Here is a 21,834-nt window from a genome sequence, read left to right as displayed (position 1 = left end):
AAGGACTCATTTTTCTATCTGGATCACTAGCATTGCTGATATTTTTGTCAATGATTTCCAGAAACAAGACGAGAATCCTTATAAGTCCCTGTGCACCTGCGCTTAAAAACACTCACATTCTGTAAAGGTTTTGTTCATAAACTGTCAGGCTTACAAATATGATTTTCTGTTTATGTTGTGCACTGATGACTTCTACTGAAATGAAAGAGGTAAGAGTGAAGTGCCTGTCAGAACAGGGACAAACATCTAGAGATGTTTTCTGTCAAAGGACTTTTGTTAGTTAATTTTTGTGAAAAGCCTCATTAAGATATTACAGTTAAACCACATTTAAGGATGACTTTGATTAGAAAGGAAAAAGTTACACAAAAGCTAGGGACGCTTCATTACATACATATTAGAGAGGAGAGGAAAGGCGAGCAGACATACGATTCTAGGCATTAAGATGTGTAGTCAGTCCTGAACGACTCAGACAACAGTCCCCACCCACCTGGGGCTTAAATTCCAGTGTGGGAGACAGAAAACACACAACATAAAAAGTGCAGCACATGAGGTAGTATTAAGTGTTCATGAGAAAATAAAGCCTAGCATTAGACATGAGAGGGGATGTGTGGGAGTAGAAAGTTTAGATCCACTGGCCAAGGAAGGCCCCTGTGATTTATGCATAAAGGTCAGCAGAAATGAGAGAGCTGCAGCCAGGAGGATGCCAGGGGAAGAACAAGGCAGGACCAAGGAATAGGGGTAGCCGAGCCCTGAAGCAGCGGCTTCGAGGTGGCCCCAACGGGAAGGAAGCCAGAGCGGATGGTCTCCTAAATCAGCAAGGACACTGACTGGCTTTTACTCAGGAGATGGGAAACCTGAAGGATTTTGCACTGAGGAATGACAGATCTGGATTACATTTCTAAAGGATCCCTGCAGGGTTTACGGGTAGAACGAGAAGAAGGGTTCTCAGAGAAAGATGGTGTCCTGGCCCTGGCCCAGGCCGAGGTGGTGGGATGAAAGAAGGAGTTGAATTCTGGGCATATTTTGAAGACAGAGTCAACAAGTTTTGCTGACAGACCAGACTGGGGGTTAGGAGGCAAGGAAGAGAGAGGAGTCCAGTGTGACTTTAAGTTTCTGGCCTATACAACTTCAGTAACAGAGCTATCACTTAAACATTAATATTAACATAAAAGTGATGACGGTGTCTTGAACCATAGACAACATTTGACATGGATGTTCCAGTCAAAGGCTAAGGGCAGGACCCAAGGGACCATCGGATGGGCTAGCAGGAAAAGGACCGAACTGTCACACCAGAGAAGTTGGGGGGGGGGGGGGGGTGCAGGGTGAACACTTTGGGTCCAGGTAGCAAGGGACGAAAGGCCAGAGGTGGGAAAGGCAGAGCCACCAACCATGGTGGAGGGATCCCGGTCACTTAAGACAGCCAGAGTTAACGCCAGAGAGAGAGGAGAGAGGCTGGGAGCAGATGGGGAAGAGCTGCAAAGCGAGCTGGAGGGGACAGTCATGGAGACCAGTGACAGGAGCTGGGGAGGAAATCCCTCACTTAGAAAACTCTGACCTCTGGTGTGATGGATGGTAGGAACTGGTGTGGCTGTGGGAGGGGAAACAGGTGAGAACAGGAAGACAAAAACCCCGGAAGTCAAGTAATAAACAGGCTGACAGGAATCCAGAAGCCAGAGAGGAGCAACTACCTGCGTCCAACTTCAAAAACAGTGTGTTCTCTGTGCTTTTCAGGTTCCACAAACACATTTATCCTGCTTAGTGATTAGCTCTGGTGTGGAGAGAAAGTACACTAGAGCACGGGAGCTCTTCAATTCTCTCTGGCCACTTCATACAACCCGTTAGATATTGAAGTCATGCCTTTAAAAATCCTATTTTTAATTTCCCCGGAGTTCAAGCTGAGGAACGATTACTAAGTGAAGCCAACCCCTGGAACCTGCCTTGTAGTCAATGAGGGATATGAAGTAAACATCCTATTTAAACTGGTTTCAAAACCATTATTTTTCAGATACCTCAGAGGGGTATTAGGCATTAATGCACAACAACAATCCTGAAGTGAATCTGGCACAGAGAGGCAATAATAAATTTGTAACTGGCACAACGGCACACGTTTAGAAAGAAAACAAAGGAGAAACCTCACTGTCCCAAACTTGTTCATGAGTTTATAACACCACCACCACCAACAACAAAAACTGCTGTGTTGGCTATTTTATTTTCCCTTTCCTTTCTGAGCTGAGTTTCATTTTAAAATAAAAACTCATATATTATGTGTGCTTTGAGCTCTAAAGAGCCCCAAGAGCCAGTCTCGTGCGCAGTGAGGAGCCTCGGGTCGGCCGGGTCACTCTGAGTCTCCTGACAGCCAGGGGAACAGGCCCAGGGAAGAGCCAAGAGGAAGTGGAAGATGAAAAGTCTCTTTCCCTCTTCTTGGGTTAAGAACTGTCCTCAGCAACAGTTTGGAAGAGCGAGCTAACTCTTGGGTGACCCTCTCTCATCTGGAGTCCACTGGCCCAGTGCTTCCCAGCCGCCCCAGCGGTATATGCAATATCCACTTTGGAATCTTGAGGACTCCAGTTTCCTCGAACCACACTTAACTGATGTATCTTTCTCTGAATCAAAACTCCCATTCATTTATTGCATCTACCCAGGGGTCGATGGAAAGGAAGGATCCAAATCTAACCATGATGTCCATCCCCATCAGCACCAGAACCAATGAAAGGGGACTTTGTTCATTCTAAGACATCTGTAGCTATGTGCGATTACGTTTCATTGCTTTGCTACTGAAGACTCCTCACTCCACTCAAGCCTCAATCTTTCTGGTTTGCAACTTACCTCACTGGTTCTAAAAATTATTCGGTAGTTGTACGGAGATCCATTTTCCTTCGTTTCTTCTGGTTTCTCCCTTCGAATGCTCACAGCCACCGGACCAAGATTCTCATCGGCCCCAAAATAGTTCCAGTGTTCTTAGGTAAAATAAGACAAAACAAAATTAGAACATTTACACAACACTTTAAAAATGTTATAGTCTGCTTGATATTTAGATCACTCAGAAGTTATATCAATAAAATGTAAACACATTTAGCAAATATTCCTCAATGAGTTATAAAACGAAGACTAAGCCACACCAATTTGTGGTCTCAGAGGAGGTTACACTGAACAGAGGTGGCTTGTTGAGTGGTTTTGTTTTGTTTTTAAAGAGATTTGTGTTCTTTCCCTATATTCTACCATTTAAATAGGCTACACTGTGTGGGCTTCCTTGCCTAAGGGAAGGTTTGTGCCAGCACCTCTTAGCTTTTATTAAAAAACAAAAAGTAGAAAACAGCCCTACACCCGTTGAGAATAGAGTCTGAAATTGAGGACTTTCCCCCAGATTAAAAAAGACTTCCCAGGGGGCACCGGGGTGGTTCAGTTGATTAAGCATCAGGTCATGATCTCTAGGTCCTGGGATCAAGCCCTGCATTCTCGGGCTCCCTGCTCAGCAGGGAGTCTACTTCTCCCTCTCCCCTGCCCCCAACTTGTGCTCTGTCTCTCTCTCAAATAAATAAATAAAAATCTTGAATGAAAGAGAGAGAGAGAGAAAGAGAGAGAGAGAGAGAGAGAGAGAGAAAGAAAGAAAGAAAGAAAGAAAGAAAGAAAGAAAGAAAGAAAGAAAGAAAAAGAAAGAGAAAGAAAGAGAAAGAAAGAGAAAGAAAGAGAAAGAAAGAAAAAGAAAGAAAAAAAAGAAAAAGGAAGAAAAAGGAAGAAAAAGGAAAGAAAGAACAGAAGGACTTCCCAGAACTGGAGAGGGGAGAAAGGTCTGTGAGCCACTGAGCCACACTTTCTCCCGGCAAGAGTAGGGTCTACGGAGGAAAAAGCTTCTAAGAACCCTTAGGAGACAGAAGCCAAGGCCCACGCCTCTGGGCCTCACCAATGGTTCCCATTCACTAAGCACTAGAGGCATCCTGCAAAGCCAGGAAGGTCACGTTTGGGTTGGAAGAAGAGGTCTCTCCTGGGTAAGCAGTGTGGCCAGATGACTGATGATTCTGGGCCCTTTCCTCAACATGCTAGCACTGCACAAGACCCCAAACCTTAGCACAACCCGGGGGGGGGGGGGGGGGNNGGGGGGGGGGGGGGGGAGTCTCCAAATGACTGGTGTTGAATTCCTTCCTCTTCACCAGATGGAAAGTCAGGATCAAAATTAAATTAATTTACAAAAAAAAAAAATGATATTCACTATACACTAAGTATATACTTCTTTCAAAAAATAAAAATTGTTGATACATACATGAGATGCTCACAGATGAGGAAGTCCATAAAACACAGAAATATATGAAAAGCTAAAGTAGATAACTTATTTTTCAAACCTCCACTTTACATTGTCCTAGCTCACTTACATGTGACATGGCTGATGACGGAGTCATACCGTGGTAAGTTATCCTCATACAAAATGCATAAATTTGATAATACATGTTGTTCCCAAATAAGATATAAAAGCATTTGAAAATCCATGAGAATAAGAAGAAATAACGGCATAAAATGCCTAATCATGTAGTTTTAAAATTCAGGTAATGTAGATGAAGATACTTTGCAATACTAAAGAGTGATTATGTAATCATACAGTGAGGGCTCTCCAAGAACCTTATCATAATCCATGGAAATTCAAAATGAAAAAACGCCAGGGTAATAGAGGCAACGACCATCTCATAGATGGGACAACTGAGAAGCAACCCAAGAGACGTCACGAAATTCGTGTACAAACGCTCATGGACACTCTAGAGCACAGCACATGAGAATCATCACATTCACAGGCAGTTCACGCTTAGTTTGCATATCATTTGAATAAGCCTGGTTGTCTGCTCTTCAAGCTCAGGGCTTTAGTTCAGAGGTGAGAAAATTCCAGATGTTGACCAAGTCCAGAGTGTAGGGCGGACACAGACTTGTATGCAGACAGCGATGTGACTGAACGGACAACACGGAAGAAAACAAAGGCAGGAGACAGAAATCGTATGACAAAGCGGACGAGAACTTAGAGAAAACCAGGCCAGTGGGCTGGGGCCATTTACTGAAGGAGCACCTGAATAACTCAGAGAATATTTTCTTACCCCAGCACAGAACAACGTGTGTCAGAGGAGTGAGAGCCACGTGCATTACACGCTGTTCTCTGCACTTTGTGGACCCGACTGAAATCCCACTCTCCAAAAAGTCTACGAAGTCCTCCCCCACTCCCCACAGGCCTCAGGAAGGGCAGGTGAGCCCGCCAGTCTCCGCTGCTGGGGGCGTTCAGCGCTGCCCTGGATTCACAGCCAGGGACCTCAGCCGCCCTCAAGCTCATGACCTGAGCTCCCCTTCTCCGGAGCAGATACTGCAAAGGTCCTTTGTTCTCCTTCCACCTCCCCCACCCACCTTCTCCTTGGTCTCAGCAAACAACAACACTGTCCACACCACAAGGAAGATAAGCCACGTCAGAAGCAAGCAGCCTCACTTTCCACCATCATACACACAAACTGACCTGGATCCAGACTTTCGCTCCTTTTCTTCCCAACCCCAAAACCAATCTCCCCCTCAATTCTGGCCGCCACTCATTCCACCTTCCCTGGGACTCCGATGCCTTCCGTGATTCTCCTCTTCAACGTCTCCCTCTCTACTTCCTCATTCCCATCATCACTGACTCAGGCTCATGTCTCCATCATCTTTACATATAAAACTTGTCCTCGACTCGTTATTCGCCCTTTGGGTTCTCTCCTCTGTCTCTGCTTCTACTGGCAACTTCCTGAAAGGGCTGCCTAGCTCCTCACCTTAGAATTACTACAATCCGACTCTCATTGCACAGCCACCAATGACAGCTTTCTGTCTTTCCTTTCTTTCTTTTTTAAAGATTTTGTTTATTTATTTGACAGAGAGAGAGAGCACAAGCAGGGGGAGCAGTAGGCAGAAGGAGAAGCAGACTCCCCGATGAGCAGGGAGCCCAACACGGGACTCGATCCCAGGACCCTGGGATCATGACCTGAGCCGAAGGCAGACGCTTAACTGACTGAGCCACCCAGGCATCCCTCAATAACAGCTTTCAAGTGACGACAAATAGATACTGTGGGTCCTTCTCATGCTCCAATTCTCTGTAACATCTGGCACAGATAATCATTTTCTCTAGAAACACATTTACCGCCTGGCTTCCGTGGACCACACTTCTGCACACTGTCCTTCTGCCTCACTGGCTGTTCTTACTCTGCCCTTCCTCTTCCCATTGCGAATATTCCACCCACGCTCAGAAAGAACTTCTGTCACCTCAAAGTCTGGGTGCCCACTATAGATGTCTCAACCACCCATCTTCATCGATGGAACTCTGTCCGTGAGCAACTGCAAACATGAACTCATTACCATCCACAGAAACCTGCAGAGCTCTCTCTGCAGCCCCAATTTCAACAACTGCTACCACATTCACCTAGCTGCTCATGCCAGATTCCCAGGGAATTCCAGCTCCTAAACAGCTCTCAAATCTACCTACCTTCTTTCCCATCCCACTGCCACTGACTTACCCTCATCATCATCTGCCTGGAGGTCTGTAGGTCTTCCGACTGGCTTGCTTTTACCCAAATCGTTCACATAGTAGCCAGATGATCCTTCTAAAATGCAGATCTGACCATCACTATGAAGTTTTAATGCTCTGGTTTCCCAAGGGTCCTTGCATACTTTCCATGCCTTCCCAACGGCCCTCTGAGCCTGTCGTGAGCCTGTCACTCCAGTTCCAAGTCAGATGACTCCATCACCCTTCCAAACCCACTCTACCGAATTTTTCTCAGTTCCTCAAACTTCACTATGCCCTTTCTCACCTAAAAGACTGCGTAGAACATTCTTCCCACGGCTCTACTTTATTTGACTAAGTCCCCTCACCCTGCAGGTCTCAACTGAAATGCTATCGAGACATCCTCTAAAAAGTGACAACACTGGAGCTAAATCAAAGTGCATTAATTCCAATACTTTGTTTTAAAGTAAGAATTCATAAAAAGACAAATTACTGAAGTCATATAGTTCATGTATTTCAAATAAAAAATTTAGAAATATTAGGACACAAAAATATAAATTCATAAAAATATAAATATTAAACACTACCACTTTAGTATAAATTGGCAGGTAAAATTAAAATAGTGTTATTCTGAAAGGAAACTAAACCCTACATAAAACTGAAGAATGTTCACAAGACAGAAAAAATCTGGGTGGCTCAGTTGGTTAAAGATCATTTAAAAGCTTCCTGCGTGTCATCATCAAATCCTGACCATATTTTTTTGCAGTTTTTCACAGCTACTAAAGAAGGACATTTATGAGTTGGGGGAATATTCATGAGACAATTATAACTAATTTCTAATACTTTCTTCAGACTCTATCTTCAATCCCACCTCTGGTTTGGTGACTCTAGGAAGAGCTTTTTAAGCTTCCACGTGTATCTGTGCAGAAACCTTGATTTTTTTTTTTTCTTGAAAAAGAGCTCTAGCTATTGTTTCCAAGAAAGCATTTCCATTTGTTGACCTATTTCAGTTTCATCGGGGTAGATGGAAATCCTGGTCTGGTTTCTGGTGTTAACTTCACTACTATCATGATCAGACACTGTTCAAAACGTCTTTACACCTGAGTGAGAATTATTCTCACAATAAAAGCCTTGTTTTTGGGTGCGCTGTCCCTGTTTCCTGCTCCTGAGGATTACAGAGGTCTAGAAACATACCCACTCTACACGAACATAACTTTATTCAGTTCAAAACCCTAATGCAGCGTGTCACTCTCTGGCAGATGGACGTTGGTTCGGTCCATCACCTTAAATTCAATTTCTGAGTCCTTAAACTTTGATCTCAAAACAAAGGACTGATTTTTTTTTTTTTAAAACCAAAATACCAGCCTTTGAGGGGTATCCCATCTGGTTCTTCTGGCCAGTCTTGCCTCTGCCTGTCCTTCAAGCTCAGTGGACTCAGAACCTTCCTCCGGGCAGCCATCTACCTGCAGGCTTTGCTAGCGGAGTTATCCATCAATTGCAGAGAGCTCCTCCAGCCAGACCCACAAATGAGCTTAGTCTTTTGCAGGAATGGAAGGGGGAAAAGGGGAACAAGGGGGAGTTGCAGAAGATGAGGGTTACAGAAAGGCTGGAAGCCTGTGATGAGAGAAATCAGGATGATGAAGTCTGAGGGAGAAGAGGGGAAGGGAAGAGGAATTGGATATTCAAGCAGGGTGGATAAATCGACTGATGAGGAGTTGAAATATAGGTATCACGCCACCAAAATTAACGACATTCTAGCGCCAGCATGCTGGAATGCCAAAACCCACTACTGCAAACACTCTATCAGAATGATATAATGCAGGGAAGTGAGGCACTTTGCCAAGCATTCTATCTAATATTCATGTCCACCATGAAAATATAGGTATTTCTCCTTCTTTTCTACAGATGTGACAGCTATGATTTAGAGAGAATAAGTTGCCGCCCAGCCACAACCAGCAAATAGCGGTACCAGATTTCAAACACAGGATTTTAACCACTGATTTCAAAGCTCATTTTTTTAGCCATCTTATATTAACATTATCTTCCCAGAAGTTTCTGAAATTATATTTATGAATACAAAAAAGTCCAATAAAATTTGATGCCGAAAGGGATTAACTAACCAGATCATGCATAAAGAAAGCTTTATTGAGCTCAAATTGCTTAAGTGGCCAAAAGGGCAATTTCTACATTTTGTGCAAAAAACCCAGAGTTTCGATTGGTTTAGTATCCCCAGAAAAGGTTTAGGTTATTTAAAAGCATCTTAATCAGAAATCTCTGAAAATATCGAAAATCAGATTTTTAAAAAACAAAGAGCTTGTATCAAAACAAAACCTTTATGCCTTGATGTGCTGTTAAGTCAAGGCTCCCTTGTGTTAAAAGGGAGAGATATTAACATTTTATCCATCTATGGCTGGTGGCCCCCCCCCCGGCCTTCATTTTCCATATTTAACACCTAAACAAACATCTAGCCTGAAGTTTAGTTCTGGTTCCTGAGTTTTAACAAGGAGGATACCAAGAATGCCAATGAGTAGTTCTGCCATCACTAGAACATTCAGCATAAATAACTATATTTTTGGTTGACATCTTCATAATAATAATTTCACATTCTGATCAAGGGGAAGTAGTAAGTAGTTCAAAGCTCCAAGTAATTAGATCAAGTACAGTCACATCACTGGTTATGAGCTGTGTATAAGGGAAAAAGAAAAAAAAAAAAGAAAAAGAAAGATAAGCCTAGTATTTTATCTGTAAAGGGGGAAGGGAAAATACAATCACAGGAGTTACAGTGTTCAGCCAGCAATTTTTGGATGGTTTGCATTGGTCTTCATGGTATTTGCAGACTCTGTATTAACACTTCAGTTATACATTTCTCTAGGGAGACCAGCATAATCTGCACTGTGCAGAATTAAGAACAAAAATACATTTTTTATAAATATTTGTAAAGTTAAAGTATTTCTTTACAATTGTTGAGAATTTTAAATAGGGAAAACAGACATGATAAACACAAAACAAAGAAAGAGAAAGAAATGAAATGTAGCTACTGTCTCACACCTCACAAACCAGCATCCCCATTTCTCAAGTGAGCACCGGTGCTCGGTGGGGCGGTTACACTCCCACTCTGCTGTGGCATTGTGAACTGAGACCAGCCATTTCAGAAAGCATCTGGGCAATACATGCTAACGTCACAGAAACGTTCATATTCTCATCTCAGTTACCCTAATCGACTAGGCAGGAGGAAAAACAAAAACCCCTCCACCGTCTCTAGAAAAGGCATCGTAAGTCACTGCAGAAGGGAACACTACAGATAGGAGTGCTGAACACAGACTTGGGCCACCCTACGTGTCAGCAGGTCAAAGAATGCAACAACCGACAATTATTTCACCATTTTCAACATTTTAAGCTATATTTTCCTAGAACAGTCTACTTGGTGGGCTACAAGTGTGCCACTGGTAGCGCCACGGACCTGAACTCGGACCCTCTGTGTTTCTATCAGACAGAGAATCCAGGGGGCCGCAGGAAGGCCACTCAGTGTAGCACATGCCTCTGCAGACCTGCTCCTCTCTGCCTGATGGGTTCAAGTTGTTCAGATGTTCTGCTTTTGTGCTACTTGTTACATCTTAATAACACTAATAACTAGCTTAGAGGGGACAGATCTAAAGTTAGGAGAATTGAAAAAAAAAAAAAAAACCAGAAAGAAAGCAACGGCAGCATATTCTGCTTTTAAAAAATGAAACACAGGTTTGGCAAAGTAGAGTTAATAAGAAGCCAACTTTTTTAAAGAATGGCTCTTTCCGAGAAGTGCACCACTCAGAAATTCTCAGTCTCTGGTCCCCAAAGGGCTCATCCTAATTATAAGGGTGGAGGATCCATGAGAACTGAATAGCCCAGGACTTTGCATCATAATCAAAAGCAGGTCAGAGTAATGGATGGGGACATTTACACAGGACTGGCCACATGCCAGAATTCTGTCCCAGAGCACTCCACTAAACTTATAATTATTGTTGCATAAGAGTAATTGTGCACATTTACAAAGTACAGAGTGCTCTGAAGTTCCAATTCTTTTTTCCATAGGTAATTCTCAAAAAGTAGGGTGGTCTACTTGCCAAAATTGCACAAGGTGGTGGGGCTTAAAAGGGCACGTGACTAAGCAGCCCTTAATAGCCCCGTAACTTGCCAATACAGGGTAGACTTCAATATGAAGTTCTGTTGACATCAATATATTGCATCAAAATGATTAAAGGAAAACACAAAGAAAACTCTATTTAAAACAAAGGGGAAATAAAGAGTAATAGAATAAAAATGGGTGAATTTTTATTGGTCATTATCTATTATTTTAAAATTCAAGCCCACTAGGGATTAAAAGAGAAAAATATTTGGGGCCTACAGTAAGTGTTCAAAAATATAAACTATAAATATTCAAGTAGGCAAGAAAATGTTCAACTGTACAATCTTTGACATACTAGGCAGACCTTTCCGGTCTACACTTTCTTAAGCGCAACCTGGCAGTAAAAATCAGGGTTCCTGTAAAGTTCACACCATTTGATTTACAGGACTCTACCTTACGGAAATAACTGGGTATGTGGGGGGAAAGTTACATAACAAGATTTACGTATGGCCAGAGGTTTTTAATCCTGTCTATGGATAGAAATTAGGGGGCCCACGAACTTGAATGAAAAAAATATATAGCTTTATTTTCATCAACTTCTAAACAAAATATAGCATTTCTGTCAATGATAAATGTAGGCAACAAACTACAGCACTATTAGCTGTACATGTGACTTTGACACCAAAAGAAACCACAGATATTTTCATGTCATATGACAGTTGCTGCAGACACATCAAAATGTCAGTCATGCTCATCGCTACTTTGAAAGTTATCAGGCCTGATACTCACTAGACCATTTTGTTAACAGAGAAGAAGAAACATATTTATTGGTATGTCAAAAAATTTCAAACACTTTTGCAATTGTATTTTAATATGCTTGGTTTGCTTTGTATATTTATTTTATGCACTTAAAAACATTCTAATTTGAGTAAAAAATTATTCTAAGGTGACTCCATAGGTTTTGCCCAACCACCAAAGAGGTCAAAGAGGAAAACAAAAACAAAACAAAAACTTAGGGGTATCTGATATAAACATTATGTATAATAATGAAACTTGGAAAACCTGAATTTGCAACAGCTGGAAAAATTTTTAACTTTTTTTTAAAAAATATTTTATTTATTCATTTGTCAGACAGAGAGAAAAAGAACAAGCAGGGGGAGTGGCAGGCAGAGGAAGAAGCAGGCTCCCCGAAGAGCAAGGAGCCCAATGCGGGACTCAATCCCAGGACCCTGGGATCCTGACCTGAGCTGAAAGCAGACGCTTACCTGACTGAGCCACCCAGGTGTCCCTGGAAAACTTTAAATAAATGATGGCACAGTCAATTATGGAACCATGAAAAATTTATATACTGTATCTAATGATCCTATCTTACTGAAAACATGAATAGGCATGTGCTCAAAAGATGAAACAAAATCACTAGTAATCCCACAAGATTAATTTTCTAATTTTCTATAGTTACTAATATTTCTGTAATGAATATATGTAACTTCTATAATGGGAAGATTTTTAGAAGTATAAAAAAAAGTATTTGTTTGCAAATGGCCAGTGAGTATAAAAAAACTTTAAAAGGCTGCATATTAGTGTCACTCTTTACTTTTAATGTTAACCCTACTTCAAATGCCAGCTTAGGGAAAAAAAAATTTATTTAACATCCACATGAGAGAAATTACAATGAAGCACCCATCTCTAAATCAACTTTTTTATAAACAACCTTTGTCCCTCCTTACCAGGGATACTGCAGCAAGAGGTCTTCTTATCTAAAAATGCTTTTGAAGGATCTGGAATAATGTCCCTCGAGGCGGCCAGAAATGCAGGCAAGAGAGAACTCACTGCTGCTCGGGAGGTCAGGGACAATGCAGTGTGTGTCAAAAAATAGCACAGCCCACAGACCTGCTGGCTGCCCACCCCAGTTGCAGACGCCGCTTCTGCGGATGCTCCTCCGCCATCAAACGCTTCTTTGACTTGAATGCAGTTAAAAGAAGGCGTCCGGGTGGCTCTGTCGGTTAGCATCTGACTCTTGATTTCAGCTCAGGTCATGATCTCAGGGTGGTGAGATCGAGCCCCACGTCGGGCTTCTTGCTCACCACGGAGTCTGCTTAAGGGTTCTCTCTCTCTCCCCCTCTGCCCCATCACTCGTGCTCTGTCTCTTTCTCTCTCGAATAATAAATAAAATCTTAAAAAAAAAAAAAAAAAAGATCTCTTGCTGCCCTGAAGATCAGATGAATGGCCTCCATGTACAGAGGAGGGGCTCCATGAGAAGCCCAGGAAAGGAACTGATATGAAAATGTGACTACTGCTCGAGCCCCTGATTCAGGAGCTCAGGATGAAGGGTTCACTGGGTGTCTAAAGTTATAAAGAGGTACACATTTGGAAGACAGGTGAGACAGGCTTTTATTATGTGTCAAGTTGTACTGAAAGAATAGGGCTAAAGAGCCCTTCTTCCCTTGACTCAGCAAAGAGCAGAGCGTATGGGAATCTGTAAGCATGGCAGTCACTTTGATGCGCTTCGATACAGAAGCTGGGGAAGCACTCCCACTGCCCAAGTGGACGGTTCCTATGCTAGCTACTGTAACTGACTACACCGGAGGTGGGGTTTTTTTCTTTTCTTTTCATCTTTACTACTTTATACTTAGAGAAAAGCTGCAAAAACGGTACAGGGAGTTTCCATAGCTCCATGACCCAGCGTCCTCCAATGCTAACACCTTCTGCGACTCCTGTGACTCCATACGGTACAATTACCATGATCAGAACCAGGAAATTCACACTGGTACCATCCCATTAACTGATTTTATCCAAATTCCACCAGGGTTTCCACTGTGCTTTTTTTGTCCCGATATCCCGTTCAGCCCTCCACGGTGTACTTAGTCATTTCTCCTTAGTGCCCTGCAGTCTTGACGGCTGCTCGCTCTTTGCTGTCTTTCATGGCCGTGACCCCTTCGCAGAGTATTTCCCAGTGCACTGGGGTCTGCCTGCTGGTCTCATGTGACTGGACTGAGGGTATGTACTCTGGGCAAGAGAGCCACAGAAATGATGTCACCTCCCCAGTGCATCATTTCCTGGGGATCAGGGTATGGACCTTGGTTCACTCCATTCAGGCGGCGCCTGCCAGTTTCTAGCTTTCTCCTTGCGTATTATAAACTGCCTCGGGGAGATACTCAGATTATGCAAATCCTGCTTCTCCTCACCTGTCACTCACTGATTGTGGCACCATGACCACACACAGACTTGTTTGTGGTCTCATTTCCTGAAAAGAGAGGAAAAGGAGCTGCCACATATTATTCAGGGTCTGCTGTGGAACATGAGAGGTCATGCACAGAGAGGGCCCTCGTCGCCTCTCCCTGATGCTGTAAGCATGGGACACGCTCAACTCAATAAATCTTAGACTTCACATCCGCACCAAACGTTCATTCAACGGCGGAAGCTTCACGGAGCCTGCCTTGGCTGGGGTCCTGGCCTGCAAGGCGGGCTCAGACTGGTTAGGAACCAGCACGTCACCGGAAGCACTGGGCAGAAACAAGGGCACGGGGCGACTTGGGGCAGCACTGGGGGCAGGCCCACAAGAGGCAGGAGCCGGTCAGGGGGTCAAGAGAGGAAGAGAACACAACACGCATGCATGCAGGTGGAGGAGGAAAAGCAGCTCCACGCGGGAACAGAGCACGACGAAGTCTGCCCCACGCTGGCACCCATGCGGGTCCCATCCCGCACCGTGGTCACTGCCCTCTCACGCTCCGGGGACATGTCTGTGGTAGGAGGTCACACTACTGTGCCGGCACTAGCCCTCGGTGCTGCCTGTCCATGGCTGGCGAGGCCTGCTGGGGAAAGGGACACACAGTGCTGAGGGGAAGCCTGCCGCCCACACCAATCCTCCCAGGCCTTTGTTCATAAACAAGATCACCAGACAACTAAGGAAAACTCATAACGGCATGAGAGCGAAAAATGAGAAAACAGAAAATACAACCGAGAAGATACAGATCAAAGAACCGAGGAGAAGAGATTTCAAATGAACAGCAATGGAGGAATGTGGGATATAAAAAGCAAGGATAAGCTATTATCAAATATAACTACAGAGAAATAAGAATACTGAGATCCTGGGGATTAAATATACAATTGCTGAAATAACTGAAAGGCCTAGATAACAGAATGCAGAGAGGTGCATACCAATCCCTTGTCCAGGAGACAAAATCGATAAATACAGAACAGAAACAAAAAGAAATTGAAATTACAAAAGAAAAGCATGGAGGATATATTCAGAGGTTCACCATCCAACTAAATGGACTCCAGAAAGGGGGGGGGAGGGAATAAACTGCAGGTTTTTAAAACTATTCAGAAAAAAATATAATGGTTGAGTTATTTCTCATAATTCTCAATTATGTCTCATAATGCTCAAATGTTTCTCATTTGTCTCAAGATCACCAATGGCAGACTTTACACACCATGAAGACAGCTGCATGTGCCTCTGCTCTCTGCCAGGCACAGCAGCTGACGCAGAGTAGATGCTTAATCAGTACTTTTAATGAATGAAGATCTAAATATGTACTTTCTTTTCCTAGTAAGCTCTATGCCCAACGTGGGGCGTGAACTCATAACCCCTAGGTCAAGGGTTACATGCTGAGCCAGCCAGGTGCCCCATGTGTACCTGTTGATTTTTTTATATTTATTTATTCTTAGAGAGAGAATGGGCCCATGTGAGCAAGGGGAAGGGCAGAGGGAGAGGGAGAGAATCTCCAGCAGGCTCCCCACTGAGCACACAGCCCGACTCCAAGCTCTGTCTCCGGACCACGAGATCATGACCTGAGCTGAAACTGAGAGTCAGATGCTCACCTGACGAGCCCCTCGGGCGCCTCTACTTTCGATTTTTAAAACTACTTTAAAAACATGAAGAACACTCTTGTTAATACTAAATAGGATAATGAAGTTGTGTGTAAGATACAGAAGATTATAAGCCAAATTATTGGAATTGGGAGAGGGATTACTTTCTCCACTTCTGTATTACTAATTTTTATAATAAGCATATGTATAGTTTGTGTGACTTGTTTATTGCCAGTGTCCTTCACCCTCCATCAGGGTGGTCTCTTCTGTTTACCATTCCAGTGCCCCACACCTTGCCAAGCACGATGCAGGCACTCATGCTTATGTGGCAGCCATGGACATGCAACACTTGGGTCTCCCTTCCAGAAAGGGCTTGCAACCGATTTAGCCACAAGAAATGCAATGAGCTGAAAGTCTCTGGCTGTAGCATCTTTGGATCTGCTAGTTTTCCAACCCAGCCACTTTCTTCCTGGACAGCCCCCATCCACAAACAGCATGCTGCGGCTAAGAGAGCCTGGACATTCCCGCCCAACACAGGACTCCTCTAAAGCTTATTCTTCATGCCACTGTATCGACTATGACTGTTAGATCTGCATCGTGGCCTGAGGCTCCCTTGGCCAGTTCTGCTCCTTTCCTTTCAGGGGTCACATCTGCATCATGGACTGAAGGCTTTCCCTGCTCAGTTCTGCTTCTTCCCCTTTCTTCTGTCCCAGGCATCACCCCCAAACCCCAAACAAACCACTTAAAAGCCTATACTGTCCCAACATCGGCTTCTCAGAACTCTCAACTATTTGTTACAGGATTAAATTTATGATATAATATAAATTTACACGGTTGCAAAGTTGGATTTTATTTGGCAAAGGCAAGAGGTTGGATTTTGAGTAGGGCAGACTAGGGATGGAGAGAGTAAGACACCTGTGCTAGAACTTGGGCAAGAGGCAATGAGGGCGTACAGCGACAGCCCTGGGAACAGGACACAGAGAACAGGAAGTGAGCAGCAATCTGAAGGTAGAGTCAAGGGGCCCTCCCAACGGTCCGAGGTGGAGGACAAGGGCAGAGAGGCGTCCAAGAGGCTGCAGTGCTGCAAAACCAAGCGATTGACGATGCCAGGGGCATTTATAGCAATGGTGCGGCGATGAGGGAGACTCGTTTAGGGAGGAAAAACTAAGTCAGCATTTGTGTGCAGGGCTTTGAGTTGTCAACACCACAGCCATCCAGGTGGAAGCAGACGACAGCGAGAAAGGTAGCTAGGGGGTGCCAGGGTGGCTCAGTCAGTTAAGCTTCCAACTCTTGATCTCAGCACCGTCTTATCTCAGGGTCTTGATCTCAGGGTCTCAAATTCAAGCCCTGCATTGGGCTCCATGCTGGGCATGGAGCCTACTAGAAAGAAAAGAAAAGGCAGCTAGAACAGAGGAGAAAGCCTGGGAAGATAGGGATGCATTTGGATAGAAGTGTTATGTGTGCTAATTATCTTTTCCAAAGAGAATTTTTTAGGTCATTAATTATAAAGGAAATATATAAATCATGCTGATGAACTAGAAATAAAAGATGCAAGTGAAACAATGTGTTAATAATGAAGGTTGTATAGTTGAGAATCAAATGTGGGTGTGGGAGCTGAAGTAAAACAGGAGATACAGTCAACAAAATAAGCAAACCAGTACAGCACACCTATCACCAGAGAGCAGCCATTCAGTAGCTACCAGAAAACAAGTCCTGGCATCACATTCTAAAATAAATTTCTCATGTGGAACTTTCCAAAGGGGCTAAAGAATGACATAATGGGNACGGGGAAACTACTCTTAGATGAGCTTCAGACCAGATAATGGAGGTTTCTCCTGGCCCCTGGGCAGTAGGGAGAGGCCTGTCACTTATACAGCACCTCCGGTCACTTTGAGAGGGACACCCCACCTGACATAGAGACTAGCCCATCAACACTCTTGACCAATGGAGCAACAAACACCACTGCCGAGACAGTGGGTCCCTCTTTTCCATAAGTGCATCACTCTGAATGGGATTCAGGGAACACCTGCGTCGCAGACAACTGCACACTCGGTGCAAAAGTGGAGAAGTCGTGCACAGCCACAGAAAGTGAGGAGGGCAATGGCTGGGAAAGCACTCTCCTCAACAAGCCATGCTGGCTCCAGGCAACATCGAAACTTTCTGTAACAGTTTTCTCCACTTACAAACTTCCTGGGTACTTCAACCACGGTGACTAGCTAAATAAAAACTAAGCACAAAACACGTATATGGACTCAAAGGGAGATGACCCTATTGATATTAATGCTATCCTACTGCCTGGTTTGGGTCCCTGTAGGAAGGCTATGGTGGTATCACAAGCACTCATCGCAATGACAGCTTCGCCTCGGGGTCCTGAGAGCATTAAGGGAGGAAGTCCGTATAAGACACCAACTAAAGACACAATAAATGTTAACTCTATTATTCCTGTCATTTAACCTTGGGTGTGTCCAGGCCAGGGCTTACGTGGTGTAGTCAGATATCGTCTACAACCTATATTGGCAAAATAATGACACCCGTAAAAACAGTGTGATATCAGAGCGACTGCAGTGTCAGGAGCCCAATATAATTAAGTCTAACATATACCGCTGACTGTAGTCTACTGATGAACGAGAACCCCACCCACCCCGAGACTTAGCCACGTGAAGTCGGGAAGGCATTCAACAGCAGAATGGCCAATATCTGGTCACGAAGAGGCTGGACTGACAGCCAGGCCAGTAGTGCCAGACCCCGATGCACCTGACACTGATGGACTCCTTCGACAAGACAACTGCCCTTCAGTTTCTGACCAGGAAAAAGGGAGTCAGCCCACGAATCTCAGCGAATCGAGCTGTATAGTAACAATTATAAGAGAATACTTTGTTTAGCCATATCCTATATGGTGACTAAGTATAGACAGATAACTTTTTAAGTATACAGTTATACTTTAGGGGGCTTCATTTCAACTTCGAATGAGGTTACTCAGAGCCATAATTTGTTGTTTATTATCATACTGTGACGAATGACCTGCCTGATAGGAAAACTCTAAGTTGTGTGGCCCAAGAAAACACAGCAGGCGCTCTGAAACTGGCTCCCACTGGACCGACTTCCTGGATTAACTATTGCTCTGAGTTCCCTCTGTCCAGCATGATGATGAATGCCCAAGGACACGGGCAGGCCATCTCCAGGGCCACACACTTTGTTCCCACCAGCTGGGCTTCAAGCTGACAGAGTCAGGCGGTGTCTTCCCAAACCTGTTTACGCCAGTCGACTTGTTATTGTAATTATGAAATTTAATTAAATATTATGAAAGCTGATGGAATAGGAGTATAAAAGATAAATCTTGTTTCTATTAAAAACTAAGCTGAAGGCTTTAGAAAGACTTAAAAGCAAGTCATTAAAAAGAAAGCTATTGGATTAGATGTGGGCAAGACAACTATAAAAAAGGAGGAAAAAAAATGAAACCTAAGATTCTGTAAGACTGGCTTGCTTTGCTAGTGTCTGTTTTATATTGTTAATACCACGTAAAATTCAAAATAATAAAATCACTGTTAAAGAAAAACCCTCGGGGGGCGCCTGGGTGGCACGCGGTTGGGCGTCTGCCTTCGGCTCAGGGCGTGATCCCGGCGTTGTGGGATCGAGCCCCACATCAGGCTCTTCCGCTATGAGCCTGCTTCTTCCTCTCCCACTCTCCCTGCTTGTGTTCCCTCTCTCACTGGCTGTCTCTATCTCTGTCAAATAAATAAATAAATCTTTAAAAAAAAAAAAAANTAAGTTCAAGAACACAGAGGTTCAGTGAAGCTGACTTGCTGGCTTACCACCTCCCTGATAAAACTGTCCACATCAAAACACTAAACAGCATAATTATCCTTAAAGAACTCTGAACTAGAAGACAACCCAACTTTTCTCAACTTTAATGCTGCAATACCTACAGGAGGATTAAAAAACAAACTAAACACAGATTTCTCAAACAAGCTTAGCTGGACGGTGTCCCTGATGATCTACACACAACACAGTGTAATCCACTAAAACTTCACAACATCTACCTGACCTCCTCTAACGAACGCGAACTGCAGGACCAGCTCTCCACAGTAAACTGGAGGCTAGACCAGAGTGCTGAACCGTCATCCCAAGTACACATGAAGTTAAGGCATACATTCTAAAGAAAGGATGCTAAAAATGGCTGGTTATTTACCTCTCATCCTCTTATGAAGAAAACCAGACACTACAAGAGCAACTGAAATCCAGCGATCAACAGATAGTTCTGGGGCCCAGCATACTGCTGGAACGGATGTGTGTGCACGCGCGTCTGTGCGTCCGCACATGTGCGTGAGCAAGTGCAAACGTGGGTGTGGTGGGGTGAGGAGAGGTGGAGGACGAGGAATTAACAGTACAAACAAATAAACCTGATGGTTTAACGTTATCAGAAAAATAATTAGATATACAAGCATTAGGAACGGGGAAACTACTCTTAGATGAGCTTCAGACCAGATAATGGAGGTTTCTCCTGGCCCCTGGGCAGTAGGGAGAGGCCTGTCACTTATACAGCACCTCCGGTCACTTTGAGAGGGACACCCCACCTGACATAGAGACTAGCCCATCAACACTCTTGACCAATGGAGCAACAAACACCACTGCCGAGACAGTGGGTCCCTCTTTTCCATAAGTGCATCACTCTGAATGGGATTCAGGGAACACCTGCGTCGCAGACAACTGCACACTCGGTGCAAAAGTGGAGAAGTCGTGCACAGCCACAGAAAGTGAGGAGGGCAATGGCTGGGAAAGCACTCTCCTCAACAAGCCATGCTGGCTCCAGGCAACATCGAAACTTTCTGTAACAGTTTTCTCCACTTACAAACTTCCTGGGTACTTCAACCACGGTGACTAGCTAAATAAAAACTAAGCACAAAACACGTATATGGACTCAAAGGGAGATGACCCTATTGATATTAATGCTATCCTACTGCCTGGTTTGGGTCCCTGTAGGAAGGCTATGGTGGTATCACAAGCACTCATCGCAATGACAGCTTCGCCTCGGGGTCCTGAGAGCATTAAGGGAGGAAGTCCGTATAAGACACCAACTAAAGACACAATAAATGTTAACTCTATTATTCCTGTCATTTAACCTTGGGTGTGTCCAGGCCAGGGCTTACGTGGTGTAGTCAGATATCGTCTACAACCTATATTGGCAAAATAATGACACCCGTAAAAACAGTGTGATATCAGAGCGACTGCAGTGTCAGGAGCCCAATATAATTAAGTCTAACATATACCGCTGACTGTAGTCTACTGATGAACGAGAACCCCACCCACCCCGAGACTTAGCCACGTGAAGTCGGGAAGGCATTCAACAGCAGAATGGCCAATATCTGGTCACGAAGAGGCTGGACTGACAGCCAGGCCAGTAGTGCCAGACCCCGATGCACCTGACACTGATGGACTCCTTCGACAAGACAACTGCCCTTCAGTTTCTGACCAGGAAAAAGGGAGTCAGCCCACGAATCTCAGCGAATCGAGCTGTATAGTAACAATTATAAGAGAATACTTTGTTTAGCCATATCCTATATGGTGACTAAGTATAGACAGATAACTTTTTAAGTATACAGTTATACTTTAGGGGGCTTCATTTCAACTTCGAATGAGGTTACTCAGAGCCATAATTTGTTGTTTATTATCATACTGTGACGAATGACCTGCCTGATAGGAAAACTCTAAGTTGTGTGGCCCAAGAAAACACAGCAGGCGCTCTGAAACTGGCTCCCACTGGACCGACTTCCTGGATTAACTATTGCTCTGAGTTCCCTCTGTCCAGCATGATGATGAATGCCCAAGGACACGGGCAGGCCATCTCCAGGGCCACACACTTTGTTCCCACCAGCTGGGCTTCAAGCTGACAGAGTCAGGCGGTGTCTTCCCAAACCTGTTTACGCCAGTCGACTTGTTATTGTAATTATGAAATTTAATTAAATATTATGAAAGCTGATGGAATAGGAGTATAAAAGATAAATCTTGTTTCTATTAAAAACTAAGCTGAAGGCTTTAGAAAGACTTAAAAGCAAGTCATTAAAAAGAAAGCTATTGGATTAGATGTGGGCAAGACAACTATAAAAAAGGAGGAAAAAAAATGAAACCTAAGATTCTGTAAGACTGGCTTGCTTTGCTAGTGTCTGTTTTATATTGTTAATACCACGTAAAATTCAAAATAATAAAATCACTGTTAAAGAAAAACCCTCGGGGGGCGCCTGGGTGGCACGCGGTTGGGCGTCTGCCTTCGGCTCAGGGCGTGATCCCGGCGTTGTGGGATCGAGCCCCACATCAGGCTCTTCCGCTATGAGCCTGCTTCTTCCTCTCCCACTCTCCCTGCTTGTGTTCCCTCTCTCACTGGCTGTCTCTATCTCTGTCAAATAAATAAATAAATCTTTAAAAAAAAAAAAAA

General features: G+C 44.0%; 1 protein-coding gene across 3 annotated transcripts in view; it reads right to left on the bottom strand.

Moving 5' to 3' along the window:
* The window catches only part of LOC100469206 (signal-induced proliferation-associated 1-like protein 1), a 127,287-nt gene that overhangs the window by 93,492 nt on the left and 11,961 nt on the right, over positions 1-21,834 (bottom strand). For all 3 annotated transcript variants that reach the window (XM_034642441.1, XM_034642442.1, XM_034642443.1), the window contains exon 2: positions 2,827-2,957. In XM_034642441.1, coding sequence (XP_034498332.1) covers positions 2,827-2,957 — 131 coding nt within the window. The remainder of the gene's footprint in view (positions 1-2,826; positions 2,958-21,834) is intronic.

Source organism: Ailuropoda melanoleuca, chromosome 14, assembly GCF_002007445.2.
Source record: "Ailuropoda melanoleuca isolate Jingjing chromosome 14, ASM200744v2, whole genome shotgun sequence".
In the NCBI taxonomy this organism is placed as follows: Eukaryota; Metazoa; Chordata; class Mammalia; order Carnivora; family Ursidae; genus Ailuropoda; species Ailuropoda melanoleuca.
Note: the sequence above shows the minus strand (reverse complement) of the source record. Positions and strands in the feature narration are given on the sequence as shown.